This window comes from Cibotium barometz, chromosome 30 (assembly GCF_041138505.1).
Source record: "Cibotium barometz isolate CiBa-2024 chromosome 30, ASM4113850v1, whole genome shotgun sequence".
Classification (NCBI taxonomy): domain Eukaryota; kingdom Viridiplantae; phylum Streptophyta; class Polypodiopsida; order Cyatheales; family Cibotiaceae; genus Cibotium; species Cibotium barometz.
The window spans coordinates 22,554,570-22,580,733 of NC_141075.1; the positions used below are offsets into that span (position 1 = coordinate 22,554,570).

The 26,164-nt window shown below is 40.1% G+C and overlaps 1 protein-coding gene across 1 annotated transcript; it reads right to left on the reverse strand.

Moving 5' to 3' along the window:
• Window positions 1-19,547: 19,547 nt before the first annotated feature.
• ATXR6 (TRITHORAX-RELATED PROTEIN 6) lies at window positions 19,548-22,589 on the reverse strand. The gene is made up of 6 exons (XM_086824529.1): window positions 22,292-22,589; window positions 21,821-21,889; window positions 21,493-21,722; window positions 21,209-21,309; window positions 20,570-20,782; window positions 19,548-20,079 (listed from the first exon to the last, which is right to left on the reverse strand). Exons 1-6 carry the CDS (start codon window positions 22,542-22,544, stop codon window positions 19,920-19,922), a joined length of 1,026 nt encoding a protein of 341 aa, XP_086680655.1. The 5' UTR covers window positions 22,545-22,589; the 3' UTR covers window positions 19,548-19,919.
• Between the last annotated feature and the right edge of the window lie 3,575 nt (window positions 22,590-26,164).

A 26,164-nucleotide genomic window follows, 5' to 3' on the forward strand; every position in this document is an offset into this window, starting at 1 on the left:
TCATGCACTTAGCAACAAACCTAGCTATATTATTTTTCGTCATATGCCAATAAAACTCTCTAGCCACAATATGTAATCTAGAGGATAATTTCCCTCTATGATCCATGTATGGAGGTTGATGCATCTCCTCTAAAACAATTTGTCTAAATGGTAGTGTAATGCAATGCCAATAAAACTCTCTAGCAATAGCATGTAATGTAGAGGATAATACCCCTCTATGATCCATATATGGATGTTGATGTATCTCCTCTAAAGTAATTTGTCTAAATGGTCATGTAATGTATAATCTTTTTTGTTCAACCACTTGGAATCCAATTGTTATCTTTAATTGCGTTTCAAGTCTCCAAAAAATCCAGATCCTAGTGATAAGAATTCTTTATGGCCTCAAAGGTGAAGTCTTTATGGCAAAGATAAGATTGATGCTAGGCCTTCTAATTAGAGCATTAGCCACTACGTTTTACTTGCCAGGTTGATACTGTAGAGAAAGTGTCTAACACTCTACTAATCATACTCCGATGATCAATCTCGATTAGGAATTTGGAACCCATAAGATAATATTTCGAAATCAGAAGAGCAATTAGAAGAGCATGTACTATAGTAGTCAACTCTTTGTCATATATACTATAGTTGCACTTTGTTGGTTTCAACTTCTGGCTCTCATAAGCTAAGGGATGGCCATCTTGCATGAGGACTACCCCAATTCCATAGCCATTGGCATTGTTCACAACTACAAAGAATGGTAAAGTTAGGAACCTGTAACACATGGAGATGAGTAAGAGCTTCTTTCAAATATTGAAAGGATTGATCATGTCTATTGGTCCAATGAAAGATTGAAAGGATGTGCAAAAATTTCCTATAACAGCTGCATAATCATAAGAATGATTGTGAGTCATGTATATCATCATGAGGTCTAGGCCATGTGACAATGGACTCAATCTTCTTTGGATCCACTTGAATTCCTTTAACTGAGACTATGTGGCCCAAGTATTCAATTTTATTTTGAAAGAAAATACTCTTCTTATGGTTGAGATAAACTTGGTTTTCTTTTAAAAGAGAGAAAACTAGGTCCAGATGTTTCTTATGGACTTAAATATTTTTTATGAAGACTAGCATGTCATCAAAGAATATGACCACAAATTCTTGAGATTTTGAGGAGTATGCAGTTCATCATATAACTAAAAGTTGCAGGAGCATTAGAAGAGGGGTGAGAGGGGTGAGATTGAGCTTGAGCTCCTTGCAAGTAATCTTCACACACACACACACACACACACAAAGAATATGACCACAAATTCTTGAGGTTTGAGGAGTATGCAGTTCATCATATAACTAAAAGTTGCAGGAGCATTAGAAGAGGGGTGAGAGGGGTGAGATTGAGCTTGAGCTCCTTGCAAGTAATCTTCACACACACACACACACACACACACGAGTAGACAAACATAAAAGAGAGAGATGGATGGCCACTAAAACATACAAGGTCGGTCCATATTATGAATTTGACTATATAAGTTGGCACTTTAACTATGTTATAACTCTAGTAAACCAAAGTGGTTGTTACACAGTTTGTAAACCAATATATCAACCATAATCTCACCAACTAACCATGCCTATGGTGGTGTAAGTGCACATGTGTCATCCTAGCGTATCATCCATATCCACACTATCTTACCATCATAATTTTGGTGATGATTATGCTGAAGATATGGATTTTTCCCCACGATAGATAAAATTTTAACGAAACATAGAAGAGAAATAAAGCAAATAAATGGCTTATATTTCACTTGAATGATGGAAAAAAAAGTTTTCACCGTGCCTTAGTTGATTTATCTACAAAAGTCAAGTTTCTCTTTTCATTTATAAGGTAATATAGGTGTCAATAACTCTAATTACTATGATATCACCTGTACAGCCCCAAATGTGCACACACGCCACTAGCCTGTTAGTATTTAATAATGAAATCACCCATGCTACTAACTAGCATGGCCTTAAATGTGCATACATCACTAGCCCATTATTATTTAATAATGAAATCACCCATGACACCAACTACCAACATGGTATAGTGGTATTTTAGGCATCCCCAATCTACCATACCATTAAACAATCATTGGAGAGAGGAGTCTAATTGATTGTATGTAGCTAACATGGTTAGCATTATTGAGTAGTAGGTGATGAGTGCTACAACAACACTAACTAAGACATCCTATAGGTGCAAGGTTATGCATAGTTCATATTTATCATTTGCAATATCATGCAAAGTTACTTCATTTATTTGGCCATATACCAACATTTTGTTATTATGGCCCGCTACCCATTTTTTGTATAGTTGGGGTGTGTTATATTTTGTGCACATCTAAGCACAATTATTTATGGTTGAAACCTTAGTTGCAACAGGTAAAGGTTATTTTTATAAGACAAGCCCAATTTTGTAAGGAAAGCTAAATATGGTTCCTTGGGCTATTTTGGAAGAAATACAAAAATTATGTACATGTGGAAAGTGAAGGAGCCACTCTCATGTAAGGGGGGTGCTTTTATAAAAAGGGGTGATTGAAGCGTTCCAAATGGTCGTGTCAACTCATTGTTGAGTTTGTGTACAACCAGCCCAAAAGCTTACCCAAAAGGGCCCCATTACATGGCCCAAAAAGCCCGAATTATTTACCTAAAAAAGCCTCAACTCAATCGCATAGTGACCAATCGGTAACTACATCAACCTACGTTCATCACCGGCGCAGCACTCCACATCAGCAGCTCAGTGATCAACGCTTATCCATACACACCTTCCTCCTTTTGCACGGCCCATTCGATCACCGTAGATATCATCTTCGAGCTTCATCCACTGAAGTGCCCGACTTCACACCATTCATCAGGTGCTCCACTCCATATATTCGACATCCATCATCCACAACAGTTTTATGTTTTATTGTCTTCCACATCTACATCCTCATGAATTGTCACCGCTGTCAACGGCGAGCCTTCCTCGCCGACCAAGCCTCTTGCTTTGACTTCGTCTTTGCTTCTTCGCCGGCCTACTACTCAAAGTCACCTCACATCAAAGGGCCTCTTGTATTGGATTACATTCACAATTACACCACTTGGGCTAACCTTATAGAACAGATTTTCACTTCCCAAGGTTCTTGTTTTTGAAACTTGGTGAAGGGACTCAAGAACCAAAACCCAACCCCTCACTAGCACCTCTTGAAGTCATCCGCTATTGGGAAGCTAGGCATGCCATTTCCATAGTTGGAGCTCATGTAAGGCATTCTACTAGAGTTTCATTCATAACTCTAGAAGTTCTCCTATGTATTTGATAGTGGGCACACCTTGCAGAGAGATATGCAGGACGTGATCACACGCGTTGCATTAAGCTCGAGCATCAAATCCAAAAATTCTCTATTAAAGAGGGGGATGATTGAAAGTCAAGGTTGTTGAGTACCAGTGCCTTAACGCAGAGCATGCCACCAGTGGCTTCACTAAGTCTTAGGAAGACCAGGTCCGTCTCAGGAAGACTAGGTCATCACATTATTAAACAAGTTTTCACCTAGTTTCTTTACTTTTGTCACACAGACCATTAGTTTAGAACCTATGCCTAACCTGTATGAATGTGAGTGCTAACTCTTGTGCTTTGCTCAATTGCATGACCAGTTTCACCCCAAGAAGTTATCTTCTTCCTCCTCTACCCAAGACGGGAAAATTGTTTCCAATTCCCCACCTCTACCCACAAAGGGTAGCAAGGGAAGGGGAACAACAACCCAGGTAATCAAGGCAAACCATAAGGCAACAACAATGATCCCAAAAACATTAGCTTGACACCCACTCCCAACTTGCAAAATATTCCTAAAAAGAATAGATAGTGTACTCATTTCCAGATGTCTGGACATGTTGATGAGTGTGGCAACAAAGCTAGGGAAAAAAGAGGTACCAACCCCAACACCAACAACTCAAATTGCCAAAACAATCAATGGTAGCAATGCTCCAAATCGGCATTCGAGAGGGGGTAATGCTCCAACACCTACCTTGTAGGATCCCCCACCAAGGAACCAGCAACAAGGCACTGGTACAAATTTGCCTAAAACTTCTTAGTGGCAAACCACTGGTTAGGTTGCTCAATGTCCCCCCCAGTTAGTATCCTTTGCCACCCTGGAAGGGATGTCTGATTGGTCATTTGTTACACTTGATCCTGGCCCCTCGACCAATGTCGCTCAAGGCATCTGAGTTTTACTCCGGCCACTCTTCCAAAAAGAAGAAGAAACATCAGGTTAGACGAGGCAATAAGCATATGGAAGCTTCTACCCTCGTTTAGATCTATTAGTTATCTGATGATTCATCAATGCCAATCATCAAAGCCCACCTAACTCTTCCTTGTGGGGCCATTCAACCACTTGGATAGTTGAAAGTGGAGCTACACACCATCATATGGCACACAATGCCAACATTTTCATCTCTCAATGTCCTTCTAAGGGTGAAGTTCGATGTGGCAACAATACACTGATGCCCATAAAATTTGTTGGCACTGTTTTATTTGACACCACCATAGGCCCCAACTAGGCAATCTTGGACAATGTCTATCTTGTTCCTAAATTGGGCCTTAACTTACTTTCTCTTTCCCAGCTGACCCAACTCGATCATGGAGTTTATTTCAACAAGTGAGCTATCGAGGTAATTGATGAGACTACTGGTCTCGTTGTTCCCCAAGGTTAAGCACAAAAGGATGGCTTATACCGGATGTCTACCTTTCTATCTAAGCCATCTTTGGAGGGTTTTGAGTTTCATCCGGTTTGTGTCTATGTGACCAAAGCTCCTTCAGACGTTGAATGGCTATGGTACTATCACTATGGTCACCCTCCTTATCACACGCTCTATGAGCTGTCTAGAGACCAATTGGTTTAAGGCATACCCCACCTCAAACGGACCAAGGATGTATGCCAGCCATGTCAAATGGGTAAGCAACATCATGCACTATTCCCATAGCATGCTACTCATTGTGCTCAGGGTATCCTCAAGTTGTTTCACTTCAACTTGAGTGGGCAATGCCCAACCCCCTTGTTGAATGGGTCACTCTACTCCATGCTAATTGTAGATGACTATTCGAGGTACATGTGGGTGTATTTCCTACAGCATAAATCAAATGCTTTCCAATACGTTATCACATGGGTTTGGTTATTCACTAACCACATGGGAATCTCGATCGGGATTGCTCGTAGAGTGACAATGGTGGTGAGTTTATCTCCCATCAATTTTCCATTTTCTTGTAAGAGCAGGGCATTTAATGCCAGCTCACCTCCACCAACTCTCCCTCACAAAATGGAGTGGTCAAGTGCAAGAATCGTACCATTATGGATATGGCATGCTCCATGATCTTTGCATAATGCTCTTTGCATAGAGTTGCTTGAACACCTTTGGTCATCCGAATTGGTCAACACTGTGGTGTACCTTCTGAACTGGTGCCCTACAATTGTTATACCTCACAGTACTCCGTTTGAGGCATTTTATTGGGCGAGAAACCTACTATTTCCCATCTTCATGTCTTTAGGTCTCGTGCTTACACACTCCAAATGATATGAGAGGAGAGCTTGATACAAGGAGTGAGTTGCTAATTTTTATGGGCTACTCTTCTAAATCAAAGTCCTACAAAGTCTTTGATCTAAGATCAAACAAAGTCTTCATTTGTTGAGACATTGTCTTTGATGAGCGGGACTCACTTTGCCTTCCGCTGCCCATATCACCCAGATAAGACTCTTCGACTGTGCCACATGAACCCAATCAGTCGCCTATTACTCTACCACTTGAGGAGCCTTCCTCCTCTGACAACCACCCATGGAAACTTTACCCCACTGGTACCAGCAGAACATGCTGGATTGAGGCATGCTTCCTAGCGATACCCCCTTGGATGGTCCTCATCGGTCCACGAGGCTCAATCCTCTTACCTCATTTGACTTTGTGTTTTCAGCACACTATGTGGTGCACAATGAGTCAAAATCATGAAAAGAGGCAATTAAACAGCCAGCTTGGAAACATGCTATGGAATAAGAACTCGAAAGCATTGATCGTAATGGCATGTGGTTCCTTGTGGATTGCCCTCATCTCATAAGAAGCATCTCATAAGAAGGTCATTGGAACCAAATGGATATTCCACACCAAATTTAAAGCCCCGATGGTACCTTGGACAATTACAAGCCCAACTTGTAGTGCAAGGCTTTTGCCAAAAAGAAGGTAGTGACTTCGACGAGACCTTCACACCTACAGCTCGAATGATGACCATGCGTCTCATACTCAATGTGGCCACACACCATAAATGGCCAGTCTACTAGATGGATGTTAAGAGTGCCTTCCTAAATGGCATTCTCGAGGAGGAAGTCTATGTTGACCAACCTCCGGGCTTCCCACTCCCCAAGCATAAGGACAAAGTTTTCCACTGCATAAAGCTCTTTATATGCTTAAGCAAGCCCCTCGAGAATGATATCATCACATCGACCAATTTCTATGCAGCCAAGGTTTTCAACCATCCCATTGTGATCCCAATACCTATATCCACACAAATCAAGGGATGGTGTGCTACCTAGTGTTGTATGTCGATCATCTCTTGTTCAAATTAAGCCAAAGTGGCTAATATCATGGCACAACTAAAATTAATGTTTGAGATGACTGATCTCGGTCTTCTCTCATATTTCCTTGGCATGGAGGTGGTCCAACATCTTGATGATATCTTTGTGTCACAACAAAAGTATTGTCTTCAACTCATTACTTCCTATTTTGTTGATGGTTCTGTCCTTGTGGCTACCCCACTGGATCCAACCATAAAACTTATAAAGGAAGAGGATTCACTGCCACATGAAGAGCGAGCCTACCACCAAGTGGTTGGGAAACTCATATGGCTCACTAACTCTAGACTTGACATTTCCTATTGCATGCCCGTTTTAAGTCAATATTTCAACGCTCCGAGGAGCCACATTGGAGTTCAACCGAATGAGGGTTGTTTGCTATTTAGGAGGTACCTATATGTTTAGACTTTACTTCAGTCATGGGTTCGCCCTGCGTGGTAACACGGACTATGATTGGGCAAGAGATATTAATTCATGGCATTCTCATGGTGGTTATTTTCACTCACTTGGATCTGGCCCTTTCTCTTGGTCTAGCAAGAAGCAAGATATTGTTGCAGGTTCTTTAGCTGAGGCCAAGTATCAGGCCCTTTATAATGCCACCACTAAGGCTTTGTATCTCCAGCAGCTTCTTGAGGAGATGCGCATTCCCATGGACACCGCTACTACCATCTTTATCTCAACAATCAAAGTGAATTTCCCTTACAGCAATCCTATTTTTTCTAACCGTACCAAGCATGTTGGTGTTCATTTTTACTTTCCTGGGGAACAGGTTGAGCTTGGTACCATCAAACACCATATTAGATAATTTGGGAAAAATCCCATTCCCATTTTGAAAAATGGGATGGTGAACTTGTCCAAAATTTTGCCAAAAGCCCCTCATGTGACATATCATTGGAAAGATCTCGAAGAGTAGAATCTAGATCTACAATCTTCGACAAATTTGGAGTTGGCACGTGAAGATATATCCAAAATTAAATGGTTCCCAAAATATGAGATTTTTTCCAAATTGTCTAATATTGACTTATCAAGCTCTTGTACATTCCTATGGTGAACAACCATGCCGACATCCTTTCAAAGTCTGTCAATCAGGCTATACTCGAGCATCCTCGCGAGCAAATTGGCATTGGTCCTCCACCATCACCCTTAGAATTTTGATAGGGGGACCATCCTCACCATTTCGATTATTTATCATTGTTGTAAAGGGCACACGAGTAAGTGAAAACCCCATGATGGCAGTACTCATGTGAAAACTCATTGCATAGCATTTACCATCTTGCATTCCCTTTGCATCGCATTCTGTTTTTTGTGCTTGGGGTGCATGTGTGAATAAAAACCCATATGGGCATTCATGCATGTGAAAACTCTTTGCATTGTGGCATTGATCCAGTACAACCCAAACTCAAAAGGCTCTACAAAAGACAAAGAGCACACGATCTATTACCCAAACTCAAAAGACTCTACAAAAGACAAAGAGCACATGATCTATACCCTCAACAACTAACCCTACCCAAAGCCAAATACTTCATCATGTTCCTCTTCACCCAGTTACCATCTTGTTCATCTTCTCTCATGGTACCCTTTTGGCATGAGAGGGGATGTGTAACAACGAGCCCAAAAAGTCCCCGTTGGCCTTAAAAGCCCAAATTATTCACCTAAAAAGCCTTCTTTTTTCCTGGTCGATTTGTGCTGGCGGACTGCTTTTTTGGTTGTCCAGCACTATATAAACAATCACGTATTGATCATCATCCAAACACACAATACCAGTCGACGCTTTGTCAACAACACACCAGCTCAATCAGATATAACGGGCATACCACCTGCACGTCACACAACTGCAACAGCCAACCTTGGTGCCTCTACCACCTGCGCATCACATCCAGCCGTCGGATCTACCACAGCAGCAGCCCGGCTGATCTACGTGCATATCTTCTTCATCATCAATCCAGCGTAATCATCAGTATCAACTCAATCACATATACCAGTCGGCATACCTCCTGCGCATCATATGACAGGAGCAGCCCGGCTACATCAACCTGCGTTCATCATCGACTATATCAACCTGGGCAGCACTCCATAGCAGCAGCTCGGTGATCAACGCTTATCCATACACACCTTCCTGCTGTTGGCTCTACCTTCTGTACACAGCAGCAGCCCGGTTGATCAACGTAGATATTATCTTCAAGCTTCATCACTAATCCTGCAGCGCCCGGCTTCACACCATTCATCAGGTGCTGCGTTCCACATCTACATCTTCACAGAGTGTCACCACTGTCCCCATCAACGCGAGCCTTAGTCACCGACCAAGTCTCTTGCTTTGACTTCATCTTTGCTTCTTCACCCGTCTACTACTTAGAGTCACCTCACACCAGAGGGCCTCTTGCAGTGGATTACATTCACCATTATTCATACATTCATTCATCCATTTTATGCTCTGTTGATTTGCTCTTATCTCTTGTACATCTGGTCCTTTCGTCCTTTTTCCCTCAGTGAATCTTTCCTATTTTCGTAAATTTTCAAGGACTTATTTCTTGTGTATATAAATGTGATTAGTTTTCCAATCATGAACCAACCTTATGTCTCCTATGTAAGGCCTTCGAATGATCATGGCATACAACCCTCTTCTCTGGATTTCCATGTGTAGTGGAAGCTTAGTCCAAAGGGTAGCTTCCTCTAGAGAGCCAGTATCTTCCTTCCCATCATGAGGTGGTATAACATCTTGAGAACACCGGCTGGAGGCAGCTTCTGGATCCAAAGAAGCAAATAATGCTTCTTCCTCTGCATCAGGACCAAGAGATTCCATTGCATCAAAGTGTTCCTCCCTGTCTTCTGTGTAAGGGATTCAAATTCCCTGCATTGGTAGATCCCTGGCCCAGATCTACCTAATCCCCTTGGTCTTGCCTACCTAATCCCCTTGGTCTTGCATAATGGCTAGTAGCTCTGCAGAGAAGTTTTTGGTAGCTCTACTAGCCATTATGCAAGACCAAGGGGATTTGAGATCCAAACAATCTACCGATTGGCGGTCGTCTCTCAAGTCACCACACCAAAACCCATGCGATGTGTCGTATTGGGACTCGACAACCTATCTGCTCTTCCTCCTCTGTTGTCATATAAGTGCCATGTACGCTCTTCATCATATGTAGAGGCATATAACCACACCTGTAATGGCTCGTAAGCCGCCACTGGTTCCAGCCTCCTCTGGTTAGTGATTAATCTCCTTAACCCCAACGTGATTAGCATTTTAAACGCCTCTTGTTGGTGTTGATATCATAATTTCTGATTGGTTTTACTGAAGTTCAAGCTGGTGTCAACGAAACCAGAGTTTTAATGGGTTGGCAGGTGCAGGCGACAAAGATAATGGGTTGGCAAGTCCTACTACTAATTTTTTTGGAACAATATAGTTAAAGATAAATGAACTTTTTAGAAAAGTTTTTAACAAAATCAACTTTTTCTTTTCAAGCTAGTGTAAAAAAATGACCTCTTAGCATAATTGGGGACCTTTCAATAACTTTAAAAGGCCATATTAATCTATAAGTAGGAAAAAGATATTAAAAAATAAAGAGAAAGGAAAAGAGATCTTTTCTATGTCTTTTTTCACAACTAAGAGCAAGAATATATTAGGGAATTTGGGAAAATCCCAATTTCCAATAGGTTAAGATTTGGACCATATTTTACACTTTTTAGTGAATTGAAACTAGTAGAAAAGCCATGAATTTGATTTCATTTAAGGAAAATGTATATTAAAAAAATCAACATGCATAGTTTTAATTAGTAATTCATATAAATTTCATACTTCAACATGGTGTGATGTTTGAATATATGTGACTTAGCATTTATTATGTCTTAGATATGTAGTGTTGAGAATACCTTTAAAAGTATATATTTGCTTAAAAGTAGAAATCAAATATTTTGTGTTAGCTTGCACTCATAGACTTGTGCTATTAGTTATAAATAAATACAAGTACCTTTTTGTATTTTTAGGTCTGCTTTGAGTCCAAAACTATGAGCTATGTGATAAGACTCTCATTGATATATGTGCGTTTCAAATGGTGTATAAATGGAATATCTAATGTATTTACATCTTTTAGATAAATTTGGTACATAAACTTGCACTTGCCATAGTTCACTAGATTCAACATTTCTTTAGACGAGTACATGTCTTTTACTTTTTCCTTCAACCGTCTTTTAAAACACTTCATATATTAGCAATAAGTCTTGACATGATGACAAAAATGGAGTTATGACCATATAATCATTATGGCATGACCACCGTCTGTATAAATGATGGTATAACCATAATTCCTACCCATGTCATAGTATAACCATAATTCCTACCCATTAACAACATATGAATAAAGTTTTAACAACATAACTCCAAAAAATGTAATAGACAAACAATTGCAACTTGAGTGTTTGTTGTTGTTGACAAAAGAGAGTAGAACCATTTCCATTGATCACTCTAGGATCCAAACAAAAGAGTAGATGGTGGTGCAAAAAGTCACATAATTACTCAATCCAGTAATGGATACACTTCATGAATATATTGTTGCATGAATGCATAGCCCACTTCCATAAGTTGACTAATTTGAACTATCATGTGTGGGGTCAAGTGTGGCTTGAACATCCAACTTTGCTTGCATTGTCACCTTCCGTTTGTGTGTCGCATCTGGAAAAGACTCCAAATTGCATTCATTGATACTTTTTCTTTTGCTTTTAGTCACTTCTCCTTTAAAACACTTCATATATTAGCAATAAGTCTTGACATGATGACAAAAATGGAGTTATGACCATATAATCATTATGGCATGACCACCATCTGTATAAATGATGGTACTAACCATAATTCCTACCCATGTCATAGTATTAACCATAATTCCTACCCATTAACAACATATGAATAAAGTATTGACAACATAACTCAAAAAAATGTAATAGACAAACAATTGCAACTTGAGTGTTTGTTGACAAAATAGAGTAGAACCATTTCCATTGATCACTAGGATCCAAACAAAAGAGTAGATAGTGGTGCAAAAAGTCACATAATTACTCAATCCAGTAATGGATACACTTCATGAATATAATGTTGCATGAATGCATAGCCCACTACCATAAGTTGACTAATTTGAACTATCATGTGTGGGGTCAAGTGTGGCTTGAACACTCAGGGGGTGCACCTCGAAATATGTAAGTCTACCACGTGCGATCATTAGGTGGGATTTTTTAAATCCAAAATATTGGGTAAATTTATAGAAATACAATTACAAGTGGGGTATTTTAATTGTACTTTCGAAAAAAAACCGTAAGTTTATAAAGAAAAAGGGGTAGTTTTATTAGCTCAAAATTCACAGATAAGGGGATTTTTAAATACCGCTTGAACGCACGTCGTAGGAGGGGCTTCCATATAGTGGACCCCCCGAGCTTGAACATCCAACTTTGCTTGCATTGTCACCTTCCGTTTGTGTGTCGCATCTGGAAAAGACTCCAAATTGCATTCATTGATACTTTTTCTTTTGCTTTTAGTCACTTCTCCCTCAATGAATGGCTTTGCATGCTTTAGTGAGTTCCCAAACCCATTCTTAATTAGTTGCAATTCAACACATGGATGGGACTCGGTTGGAGATGGAAGCCTTCATTTGTTGAACTGAAGTGAGCATTTGGTTTGCCATTTTTTAGCATGTCATAGTAATCCTAGGTGACCACCTAGCATGTATACGACGTGTAAATATAAAAAAGAGAAGACACACATGGTTGAATTATAGTTCGTGGCTTTCACATGCTCTATCAAGTTCATGACCACATCCAAAATGTTAAAGTTTCTCTTGAAACTTGCATCCTTCAACATATCTTGATACCAGAAGTATGCATGAGATGCTCCAACTCGGTTGTGAATGAGCCAATCAATGCGTTGGTCGTCGCGAATGGTGCGGCACCTACTTAGAAAACGGCTTTTCAAAAGCCCATGATATGACTTAATAGAGCCATTGGTATCTTGGTTTGCATGGGGGAACATTCGTGTGATCCCTTCAAAAAATAAGAACATGCATACACTTGTTAAAATTCAACCTCCATGTGTTGGTAAGTCGTGAAAATAAGGTACGTACCGATTTTTAACAGCTAATGCTCTTTGAAGTATGTTATGAATTGATGTTGTGTGTGGTAGGTCTCCAAAAATGAATCTACTAGATCAGATGCCTCCTTTTTCTTGTCCTTTGAGTTCTGGCTTGCCAACCCATGCATATTCATAATATGCCTGAAATCCCTAAACATTTGTGCTCTCACATTTGGATCCACAACTTTTCTAATTAGATGTTTGAGCCAAGCATTTCTTATATTTTAAATTTCAAATTATATGAGAAATTGTTGATATAGAGCTTAGAACTTATCTTCTACCATGGAATCACAATGTGCTCAAGGTGTATGTTGATCTCATCTCTAGAAATCCAATGACCCAGGCATGTGATTTCTTTGCAAAAGAATTCACACTTAGAGATTTTCGCATACTTAGAATCTCTAAGAAGACGTACATGATGTGCTCTACATGTGCTTCCAAAGAACGACTATGCATCAAAATATCGTCTAAGAATACCACAAATTTTCCCAAACAATCCCACTAGAGTTCTTCCATCATCTGTTCAAAAGTAGCATTGGCTTGATAAATGACTTGTAACAGTGGTGCAGTACCATGTATGCAGATAGATGCCTTCTCCTCTACAAAAGCCTAGGAATTACTTTGATGATTCCAAGAGCTCGTACGAATCCAAATTGTCTCCTTTTTGGGCCTAGGTAAGGACTTGATACCTAGGTATTGTAATTATATGACCAAAGAGCATGTGCAACACTAAATTCTATTGAGAAGTTCACTCTCAAGAGAAAAATTCATGGATTTCTCATGGGCAAGGAGACCTTTATATACTTGAAAATGACAGTTGACCACTCCATAAGCTCCCCTAGTTAACTTAAGATTTGTAGCCCAGAATATCTATACAAATCAACCTTAATCTTCCTGCATCCTCTCATTTTCCATGCATCCAACCACTCTAATTCTTACATCATTTATGCACGGCTAGAGTTATCTATTAGTCTCCATGCTTATCTCTTTATTTGTTTACACTCCAAAAATTAATTCTAAGGTTTTTCAATTTACCATCCAACCTTAGACTTTAGATTTTTATCCATTTAACCTTAGTTCAAATAAAATTTACACTCTTCTCTATTTATAATTATTGCCAAGGTTAATTCCAAGGTTAATTCTCACACACCCTAGCATATTTTATTTGTATATGAATAATTATTGTTATTTATTTATCTTAGAAATAACTAATTTATTTCTTTCATAATATTTTCTTATATTATCTTTGTCTTTCTATAATGTGTGCATAAGGGTACACTTGTGCACATGTGCACATGGGAAAGCTCCAAATAAATTTGTGCACATTCAAACTTTGCCGATTAAATTTTAATTTTCAATTGTTATTGTCTCAGACTCCTATTAAATGGACACATTCATGAGAAAATTCTCATTCTTTCACTAGAAAGGGCACCTTAGAAAAATAATATCTCAGCTAAGTTTAGGGCATAGAAAGAGGGATCTTACAAAAACTAAGAACTTTTCTAAACACCAATTCAAAAAACTAAGTCCCACTAGAGGGATACCTTCACACAGTGTTAGAAAATTTTGGTGTTGTTTGAAGCTATGGGACTCTTCACCTCAATGATTTTAATCCATAGACTCATTCCCAAGGTAATATGTTCACAAGTACACCTATTTAAGCCAGACTAAACATGGTAAAAATAGCTAGTATACCAAAGAGTCAAAATTGGTCTTAAACTAGGTGTGAAGATGCTGCTAGTGCTAGGAGCACATCCCTATGATTAATGTAGAAACAATGAAGTGGATGCTTAGGTGGATCATAGAGAAACATGGATATGGCTATATATATATATATATATATATATATATATATATATATATATAGATATAGAGAGAGAGAGAGAGAGAGAGAGAGAGAGAGAGAGAGAGATGACTCAAATCAAAGTGGCAAAATGTTTCAAATGCTTTCGTTAATTATCATGAGAGAGAGAGAGAGAGAGAGAGAAACACGACTCAAAATCAGAGTGGCAAAATGTTTCAAATGCTTTCGTTAATTATAATTGAGAAGAGTACCTTTAGATAGGCTCCATACATGCTACTAATACACATTCAGTTTTGTGATTAGGTGAGTGATTAGTTGTGAGTGGGTGGCTCCATGATTCTCTCTGCCTTTTCCCCTAAATCAACTTCTCGATTCTAGCAGAGTTAAATGTCTCTTTGACTTTTAACTTGTGGTTACTTTTTGGATTTTATCCAGTCTCTTTTACAAGAGTGTGTGCACATGTCTTGATGCTTTTGTACTTGGATAAGGCTTGTTCTCCAACACTCGATTTCCAAAATAGGTTCAAGATTAGTGTTCTGGAGCTAGGCATGGAAAACTGACCTCACTTGATAGTTTCTTTACTAGTAAGACTTCATGTAAGCTCTTAGAACCTTGTGTCAAAGAAGTGAGTTAACAAGCATGGACTCCTAGGTACATACTAGCTCTATGCAAAATCTTGTCTCAAAGGGACTCTTATGTTAGAAGTTGTTATAGCCTCACAAAAAATTCTCTTTTCTTAAAAAATTTAAATCCCATACTTGGAGAAATTTCATACTTTTACTCTAAAAGAAGACAAACAAGAGTTCAAAACAAGTGATGGTTGGGATATTTGGAGTGTCAACCACCAGGTGGATGCTTCAAGCACATTTTTCATAGAATTTTTGCTAAAAATAGGTAGTAACCTTACTATGTCCAGATTTGGTATGTTGGTAATCTAAGGTGTTATCTACAACCGTGTATGCTTAGCTTCTAGTATCCTACCCTAGATAGGGAGACACTGGTGGGAAACCCTTGTTTATTAGGGTTGGTTTTTTCTCAGATGTCAGATCAAGGATCCTACTGAACAGGATTGGGGGATGCTCTTTATGTGCCAATGCATGTTCCGAATAGGTAATTAGGGTATTGCTAGAAGCCAGCATGGAAAACTAGCATGTGCAGGGTCTCGAGCCTACATAAATGCCCAGATGATCTAAAGTGACTATTTTTTACAACAGAAGCCTCAATTTGAGGTAGTCTTCATGATTGTTTTTTACAACAGACATGAATGGCCAAGGTGGTGTCTTATGCCACTGTTTCACAACTATGCAAAGTCTTGCTTGAATCGGATAAGACTAGTCGTTTTAGAACCAAGTGTGGAATTTAACACTTTAGGTCTTAAACAACTACTTAATTATACTTGTATGCAATAAGACCACGTTCGTAAGTGGACCTAAAGGTCTCAATTTTGAACCAAACTTGACAAGAGGTTAACCCTTAGTGCCAAAATGACATGGTGGCTACCTCAAGTCCAATTTTTCGAAGTGTACTTGCTAAAAATAGTAACGTTGTAGAAGCCTCCAAAACCAATTTTTCAAAATGTACTTGCTAAAAATAGTAAGGTTGTAGAAGCCTCCAGGAGAGTCCAGAACCAAAGTGGTCCAAATGACCTCAAATTCTTAGGGAATCTAATCCAATGAAAGTGAATACATGTGTACGGTCCAAATTCTAAAGCTCTATCTTAGATGGAAGAAATTATCACACGCATGGAAAACATGACAAATAATATGCTCGCTTCACGGGGCTATAGCTTGAGTTCTATAAGATGAATACATGGATATGGTCCGAATTCTAAAACTCTATCCCAAACGGAAGTAAACCAGGTGTGGAAAATCGCTACTCGCTTCATGGGGCTATAACTTGAGTTTTGGAACTCCAATCGGGGTGATCAAATAGTCAAAAGTTATCCACAAAATCCAAGATTTCTTTGGAGTCCACTTGTGCAGTTTAGAGTAACCCAACAAAATTTATTGTAGTTCAGAGAACTACCACTTATTATGGTGTCTAACCACACAAAATCTAGTACCCAATTTTCCCCCTTTGCTATGCTTGAAACTTGGCTAAATATGTCAGGCTTGCTTATTATTGTAGTCTTCATGGGTCTTGTTAGGAGTCTTGTTCTTAGCCTTGGGTGATGCATTGGGTTTTAGTCCCTGGATTTCATTTTTAGGGGCACTGAATACATAAAATGCTGGGTTTTGTTTCATCGTTTGATCCTCCCTTTATCACTTTTTGCCCATCCACACTAGGAGAGAACAAACTTGTGTTTACCACTTGTATAACAAGTGCATCACATGTCGGTTTCTTGGTATTTAGAGTATTTCATGCATCGTTTTTGGATTTTTTATGAAATAGAAAAATTAAATAGAAATGTCTATAAATTACATAATATTACCTATAGATTACCTAAGATGTAAAAATCTCTTAGATTTTTGTTACAACCATGCATTCTAAATGCATCTAACTAGTCCCTAGCATGCTTTAAGAACAAAATGCAATAAAAAAGACAAATATTAACATCTTAAGCCTCACTTCCAAATTCAGGTCATCACCTTAGGTAAACCCTAACACTCAATAATCCTCTCACCTCGTTGCCTCAACGACCACCCCCTCAAACCATTATGGAGATCTGAAACCTCACTGGAAAAGATGAAGACCACCCCCAAACGTTATCCTCTCAACAACCCTTCAGGGTCATCCAAAAAAAGTGGGTACTCAAAAGTACCCTAGCAAGCCAAGGTAGGTATGATACCAAAGCAAAGTCCTAGTAGCCACCATTTAGCCAAAAGCCTATCCACATGGAGATCAACTAGATGGAGATCAACTAGATGGGAGACTCATATAGAAGAGTTTTACCATAACCCTAGCCCTGTTAGGGATCCTCATCTAGAAGCTTAAGGCTTCTACATCGAAATCTGTTTGGGTCCTAACAAACTTGTGGTCCACACCCCAATCTCCAAAGTCAAAAAAGAGTCAGGAGGTGGCCTTGAACCCTAGTTTGAGGTTGCCTCTTGACCTTGAGCCCCAGTCTCAACCAAAGAGTCAAGAGGTAACCTCAAATCCAAGTTCAAGGCAACCTCGAACACCACTTGGCTTGTTGGTCTCAAACCCGAGTTTAAGCCTAACAGTAGTCAACATTTTGGTGAGTTCCAACCTAGCTACTATAAGTGTGAGGCTTAAATGAAGGGAACCCCTTCAAAGTCATGAAAATTTGCACGAAAAGCCTCTACAACCACACTATCAAATGTCATACCAAAGATAGAGTGGAGAGACAAAAAGCAATGCCTCCAATTCCAACCCTAAAGTGTACGTAGGAATGGAGAGCAGTGGCTTCCACCTTGACTTATGTGCTGACACAACCTTCAAAGAAGTTAGAGGAGTTGGTGGATATCAAGTAGCAAGAGGTAGTACCTTGCCCATCCATATTGGCCTTACCTATCCTCATTTCTATAAAAAAAGAGCCACCCATGGTGCCAAGCCCCAAAGAGAGTTGTGCACATGCTTTTATGACACTATTGAGTAACCCCAATCCTTCACCATGATCCCATAACATCCATCTGCACCATGCCACAACACCAACTTACTAGCTAGAATTGAAAGACAAAGCTTAATCAAGCATGCCAGCAAAGTCAACAATAACATGTTGGGCACAACAAAAAAAGCCCGTGAAGAAGAAGAAGGTGGCACTAGCTCAAGAAAGAAGGCCAAGCAATAAAGTGGAAAAACGCAGGCAATTGACAAGCCCACCTCTAACACAAGATGTCAAACACCACCTTAGGTGAACCATTGCTAGTTAAAGTAGTCTATCAACCATTGCTAGTTAAAGTAGTCTATCAACCATCGACATTCAGCAAACTGGTAAGTGCAGTACAATTTCTAAACCCTCCTTTTACTGCTTATTTTGCCCTCCCACTGAGTGAGTAGAGTGCTCCCCACAAAGTGTAAGAGGGTTGGTATAGCTAGGATTGTGTAGGCATATGGCCTAGGAGGTGCAAAAGCTAATAAACCAAGAAGTCCAAGAAAAAGCCCACAAAGAAGAGGGACACAATGCACAAGCACCCAACAAGCCGAGCCATGGCAATCGGCCACAAGAACAAGGTGGCACTAGCCATAGAAAGAAGGCCAAGCAAGAAGGTAGGTTAACAAATTGATAAGTGCATTAAAATTTTCAAACCCTCATTTTTTATTATTTTGGCCCGCCACCACTGAGTGGTTAGAGTGCTCTCCACGAACTCTCCACGAAGGGTAGGAGGGTTGGTACACCTGGGATTTTGTAGGTACATGGCTTAGGAAGTGCAAAAGCTAGTAAACTTGGGATTTTGTAGCTACATGGCCTAAGAAGTGCAAAAGCTAATAAACTTGGGATTTTGTAGGTACATGGCCTAGGAAATGCAAAAGCTAATAAACTAGAAAGACCAAGAAAAATCCCACAAAGAAGAGGGACACAATGCACAAGCACCCAGCAAGCCGAGCCAAGGCAATCGGCCATAATAACAAGGTGGAACTAGCCATAGAAAGAAGGCCCACCTCGGATATAAGTCATAAAAACACCACCTTAGGTAAACCACTACAAAGCGATCCATAAACCATTGACATTGCGGGAAGCCTAATGGAGCTGCCAAGAGCGGTACCCTATCGTATGATAGGGTTGTACGTCCAGAACAACCACAAGGAATGGGTCTATTGCACCCCTTGGGACATAACAATTTTGGAATTCTCTTATGCTTTAACTTTGTTGGAGTTTGTATCATGTTCCTCTCCATTTTCACGTGAAACTCTATTAGTTGCACTGTGCACTCTCTAAATTGACATCCAGAGGTTATGTACGCAAGCTTAGAAGTGCTCTCTCTCTCTCTCTCTCTCTCTCTCTCTCTCTCTCTCTCTCTCTCTTTTGATTAATGTCACTCATGTTAACAAGTCATAGTAGCAGATTCAAAGAACACACATCAGAAAAAACTTGACTAAGAAATACTTAGTTTTGATCATTTGGAAGGAAATACTTGGTTTTGATCATTTGGAAGGTTTCAATTCTGCACAAGAATGACTTCCATTACAATGCCTTGGTGAGCTTACCTTGTTGGCTTTAGGAAGCTAAGTGATACTACTGCTCTACATCCCCACATGGGATTTTATCTTTTACATTTTTCCCCATAAAGACTGTCTGAGGCCAGGAAAAATATGGGGTTTCCCTACTGAGTGATCGTACATAACTGTTGCTGAGCCTGATAGACGTTGCACTTCCTTGTGGTTTCTCTGCTTGTCTGTGTAGCATTGTTTAAACTAAGAAAACCTGTGAGCTTTGTATGGCAATGATAGATGAAAAAATGCCTCCATTGATGATATGCAGGTGCTGTCTGACTGCCAGCTTCCTCTCATTTCACACAAAATGCTCTGTTGGGTAGTCATGCTGATAGCCATTGTAATCATAGTACAGCCTCTCACCTTTGTGTATGTCTCGTATGGCAATCAGCAAAGCATGGGCCTCGCCATCGATATTAAACCTCACACATCTGAGGTTTTGTTTCTTCCTTCCATCTCTGCAAAACAAACCAAGTCAAGAAGATTGCAAAGAATTTCTAGTTAGGCAGTCTATGCAACAGCACTACAACACATGCTATCACTTCAAGCAGCATTTGATCTGCATGGTTGTTGGATGAAGAGTTGTGATGCATGCAGTTGCCTGATTGCACACATTGCAAGTTAACCTGTACATAGGCATGGGCATAATCTAATTCTTTGCCTATTTATGACAAATTAGTGATGTGGAATAACAAATACCATGACTTCCACATAGAGAGCAAATCTATTTCTGCAAACTGACCTTAGCTTATGAAGGTAATTTCATATGCATAAGCTAAGGTACCAGGCCGTATAAAGAACTTGGTTTGCACATATTGGTAGGCAGAAATTGATGTCTCATGGCATCAATCACTTGGAATTGCACATATGGGATGTGATTTCAGCAAACACATTGCTTATTAAACATGTTGATTTAATTGGTGTGCACATGAGGCAGGTAAGGCTTACCGAGTGTGATTGTTGATCCCGGATACAAATCGAGCAATATTGCCTCGCTTGTCAGGACAGATGACCAGGTCCTTGCTAGAAGATTCTGTGAAAAGCAAACCCATGATGCTATCCCCATCATCGTTCTCACGCTTGCTCATGTAGTCCACATCCCCCGTATACTCTGCTACGATGGTCAAATCCTTGATGAGGCTGTCAGCTTGAACCACAAACCTGCACACAAAAATGAAGCTTGACTCCTTTAGTAACTTGAAATGTCCTCAACTATGCATATTGATGTTTGCCCGTATCCTTTTGTGCCCTAGCCCCATGCATCAATGTAGTTACCCTATGTCAATAGGTATTGACCATGTATGATTTCACATGATTAGATGACCCCCTGTAACCCCCCTAGTTCATTGATTCAGTAACCCTCCTTTGGTGATTTTCACCCACATCTCACCTCCCTGCACTGTGAAATTCACTCACAAATCAATCAAGCAGCCCTCCACCAGTTGACTTCGCCCTAATGTGCCTTCAAAGGGGGCTATCATTTTCACCAATACATTAGCCACGCTATCCTTCAGTAATTATTGACCACGTCTGCCCTTAATACACCTTCAAAAGAAAGAGAAAATAAGATGATCTACTATGTCATACCCTTCTTGAGAATCAAACGTAACCATCAAGGGAGGGCAAGCACCCTGCCTGCACATCTCCTTGCATTGATCATATGCAGCCTTGTCTTCTTTGCTCATGACCTGCAATTCTCAAGCCCAATATGCCAGTTGCAAAACCCAATTAGCAGAGGCAAACTTCACAACCCTTTTATAAAGGAACTCACATTCCTGATCCGCCAGTAACACCAAGATCAAGGCAAGCTAACAGATTGACTTACTGATAAATCCAAACATTCATCGAGATTTAGCCAATGAAGAGATTACCTGCATTCCCCCTTTCTCTAAATTGGGGTCATTGGCAGACCTCGGAGCCAAACCAAGCATGTAGGTGAGCTCATCGCTATACTCCACAACGGAATTGGTCATGGCAGTTGCAAGGGAAGCCATTTGCTTTAACCACTGTGACGGGTCTTTAGAAGGAGTGAAGGGAAGCAGCTTTCTGCTCTTCTTCTTCACACAAAGGCTGGTGCTTGCTTTTCTACGCTTTTTCCCGCCTTAAATGACATCAACAATCTTGTCAAATTTCCACAATTGAACTGCAATAAGATTGATGAGAAAGCTTAAATTCAAAGTATGGAGAGATAGAGCTCACCTTCGACCAATTGGAAAGGCCGCTGGATCCTGAAGAAATCAATGATCTTTGTTTGTACAAGGGGAAAATCTGGTATAAAGAGAACCTCTAAGTTAGACACAGAAAGCTTTAATCTGATCTCATGGAGAAACCCTAAACTCACATTGCATAGTGCCAAAAAGGGGCGATTGAAACTAGACAGAAACCCTAGAGTAGATTTGGAAATATTAAGGAACCTTAATTAGAAATGCAAAGGCAGTAGGGGAAAAACTGCAAAGAAACTAGGAGAAACCTTAAATAGAGGTGTCCTGATAGAAGAATTAGGACCATCCCTAATCTCTGGAGAATTATGGGAAAGTTTAACTTTAAAAATGCAGAGAGATCAGAAACCACAAATCTTAACTCCGAAAGAGAGAGTAAGGAAGCCCCAAATCAAGCTTCTTCGTTGAACCCTTGGTGAGATAAAGGAACCCTAATCTGATTGGCCCGAACCTGAAATGGAGCGATGGACGTGCGTGCAGGAGCAGAAGGGGCAGAGCCAGGGGCCGGAGGGGACGCGGAAGAGGATGGGGCGTAGGCAGGTGGAGTGGTAGCCATTGTTGCAGCGGTCGCAGAGCAGCAGTTGGCTCTCGCGGTCGCCAAGCCCGCACATCTCGCACAAAATATCGTTGTCGTCTTCTTGCTGCCCTGATAAGCCAACAACAGGGTCAGCAGCCAGGACGCGTTTGCTGCTTCTGTGAGCCATGGCTATGGCGAGCTGTAGGCTGAGCACAAGGAAGAGGGGGGAGGGGGGAAGGCCAGCACCAGTTATAACAGTTCAAAACATTTTCGTGTTCCCGGCTTTTTGTTTTTCGCGGGTTGATCTTTTTCGCGCGCTTTTTCTTGATGGCTTATATAAATATTGGCGTTAATTATTGATGAACAAAATATCATATATCATTAGAATGAGAGATTGAACCATCCAATGGTGTTATGCAATGTGATTCTTTATACAACTAGAGTGCTTGAGAACTTGGGGCTATAGTTTCGTGTGTATCTTGAAAATGTACATTACAAGGGAGATGTAGAGATTTAAGAGTGTAACGTGTTTATTCAAGCATGATGTGGCTAATCTTTGTTAAATCAATCCACATTCACACATCATGGCATTGAAGCCATGATGCAAAGTGCAAGGGGTGGACAGAGAGTGGGGGAGGGCGGAGAGAGAGAGAGAGAGAGAGAGAGGCATGAACCGGTGAGAGCCGACTTTTGTTACTTTAAAAAAAACAAAAACGACGTGTTAGCTTAGTCAATGATTACCTTGATGCTAACCTAAGAACACATAGCACTAACTCATCAATGATTCATTCTCAATGTTGCTATAAAGAAAGATAGCCAACTTTTTGAAACAACATGGAATCGATGCAAATCAAAGCATGCACAAAGAGTTATTATTGGTGTGTGACTACAAAAAAAAACATAGATGACTAAAAGACATCCTAAAGAGGAAAAAAGTACCTCGGTCCATTGTTAGCCTACATCCACACATCACTACCATATAAATTGGCTACAAATTTCCCTTGTTAGTGTTAGTGATGATGTGAACATGTACATGGATATGCCTTGATGTTGACATAAGCACACAGAGCACTAACTCATCAATGATTCATTCTCAATGTTTCTAAAGAAAGACCAACTTTTTGAAACGACATGGAATTGATGAAGCATGCACAGAGATTTATTATTGGTGTGTCACTATGAAAAAACATAGATGACTAAAAAACCTCCTAAAGAGGAAAAAGGTACCCTAGCATATTGTTATCCTATATCTACATATCACCACCATATAAATGGCTACAAATCCTCTCTAAGTAGTGATGATGTGAACATGTACATGGATCATGTGGTTGATCAACCCCTAAATGGAAGTAAAGCCAAAGTTTTGTGAAAAGTGTCAAACTTCTCTCGTGAGAGAGCCTTTGTGAACATATCTGCCACATTGTCGTGTGTGAAGAGACATAAGGCCGGCTAATCTCTCCTACAATGAGCCTCTCCCTAACATAATGATGATGCACCTCAATGTGCTTTGTACGAGCATAAAATAGGTTCCTCCCAAATGGCTAATGCACTTTGGCTATCACAATGAAGATGGAGGTGGGGGGGTTGATGTCCCCAACACCAAGATTCTAAAAAAAGGTGTCATACACACTCCACAGTCTCATTGTAAGTTACGATGTACTCAACTTCACAACTTGATGTGGCCATTGGAGGCAACTACTTCTTGTTGAGCCATGACATACGTGAATCATCAAGATGAAAGCAAAAGCCACAAGTAGACACTCGTGTGTCATAACATCTAGCCTAATTGGAATCACTAAAAGCATACATCTAAATATCACACCCCTTAGCATAGAATATGCCAAGGGATTAAGTACCATGTAAGCATCTAAATACTCATTTGATAGCCTACCAATGCTTACTTCCACAATTGTGCATAAAGTTGCTCAAGTGGGAGACCCCAAACTGAATATCTAGCCTCATATTACATAGATAGATGAGGCACCCAATAGCTTGTTGATAAAAACGATGCATCAAATGGTTCGCCTACATCTTGGGGACTAAGTCTAGCACATGTCTCTACTAGTGTAGGAATAGGCTTATAGTCTTTAAGACTAAACCATGTAAGCAGCCTTCCATGAAAGAGAGAAAAGAGAGGTTGCAGTCATAGCATGGAGTACACACATGCACCATCTCATGAGGGAGAAGGTCACCATGGAAGCTTACTTGAGTAAGAAAGTGATTCATCACATGGAAGCTTACTTGAGCAAGAAAGTGATTATCAAAATGATTAGTGATTATGAGTTAAATATGATTAGGACTTATCTTCTATACTCTTGCCCCTTTTCACACTCACGTATTCTCTTGGCTCCCACATTTGGCCATGGCCCCTTTGGCCCCATTATTTACAAGGCTTGACCACTTTTACAAAGCATGTGAATTTGCTACATTACAAACCATCCCAACTGGAAATGGTTTTGTCCTCAAAACCAAAATAAAGGTCAAAACCAAAATAAAGGTGACCAAGGTACTCCACTTCACTTGCCATGAGTGGTTTACCATTAAAAATAGACATTAAGTTTGATGAGAGAAAGCTCAATGAAGCGAGTGTGAAGTCTAAAGTTCTTGACTATGTGTACCTACATATCTGCAAGTTAAGCCTACGATAGAAGGTAAAGGGGAGCCCAAAGAAGGGGGCAAGCATGAACTCTAGCAATGGATCACTACACAAAACAAAAAAACATAGGAAGCAACAATCTAGCACAAGCAAGCAAGAGGTAGAGCCTACAAGCAGCACAACTTGGAACAAAAGATGCATATCTGCGAGAGAGTAGCACAGAGACCATCCTCAAGCTTCTGCAAAGCGCTAGTAGCAGCATTGAATTCTGGAGAAGAAAGGCGCAAATTGCAGAGGCCACTGTCCCAGCAGCCAGTTGGAGAAAGAAATGGTCGTGTCCCTACGCCCACAATCGTCCACATGCACGAGTCGTCCTAGACAAATAAATAAATAAAAATCGCTCCCCCGTGTAGAGAAACAAAAAGCCTCACAATTTTTGTTTGTTTTATTTTTTGAAACTCTAAGGTTCAAAATTGTGGTGTAAAAAGGACTTTTTTAAGAGTTGTTCGCATGGGGCTTACGAGAAATAGATGTATGGATTATATGTGGCTGGTCTACATGATGTATATTATAGAAGCATACATGCCAAGTGTTATTAGCGTCGTGAAGGTTCCCAAAACGGAGGCATACATACTGTTTTTGGTCGTCATCAAGAAGCATAATGATTGTTCATTTAGGATCTTTAACATGTAGAGGCGTATATTTTTATCATCTCCTTAGCCTTGAAAAATCAGGTAGATATCGGCTGCAAGAAAGCTGTGGATTTTGACCATATTAGACGAGTGCCCTACCCTTGCCTTGTTGTATAAAAAGGATTGTATTTTCTTACCCAGATTATGAGGGTCCCTGCCTAAGCCCGTGGGGGTGCTCGAAACAATTTGTAATGTGGTGTGTGTTGCGTTGTGTATGCATTGACGACACACTTTATGGGTTGGTTCCTTTTCCCATGTACATGGGTGTCTAAAAGTACTTGGGTGGTTCCGCCCAAGAAAAATGGTGCTCGAAACAAACTTAAGGTGTCTTGGTTGGCTAGACACATTCACACACACACTTGTTAAACACTCCAAATTTGCATTGAGGGGGGGAGTGTTGAGATTGGCACTGCCAAATTGTTGAGCTTAAGAGGTGAGTTGGTCAAATTGGTTGGAGACATGATTAGTTCACACATCTGATTTTACATTGAGGAGGGGTGTTGAAATGCACAATGTAAA

Excerpts from the sequence above, each read along its gene's own strand:
- ATXR6 (XM_086824529.1), bottom strand. The coding sequence starts at position 22,544 with ATGGCTCACAGAAGCAGCAAACGCGTCCTGGCTGCTGACCCTGTTGTT. Across the intron at positions 21,310-21,492 it reads TAGAGAAAGGGGGAATGCAG|GTCATGAGCAAAGAAGACAA; the intron begins GTAATCTCTTCA and ends TGAGAATTGCAG. Across the intron at positions 20,080-20,569 it reads GGGATCAACAATCACACTCG|AGATGGAAGGAAGAAACAAA; the intron begins GTAAGCCTTACC and ends TTTGTTTTGCAG.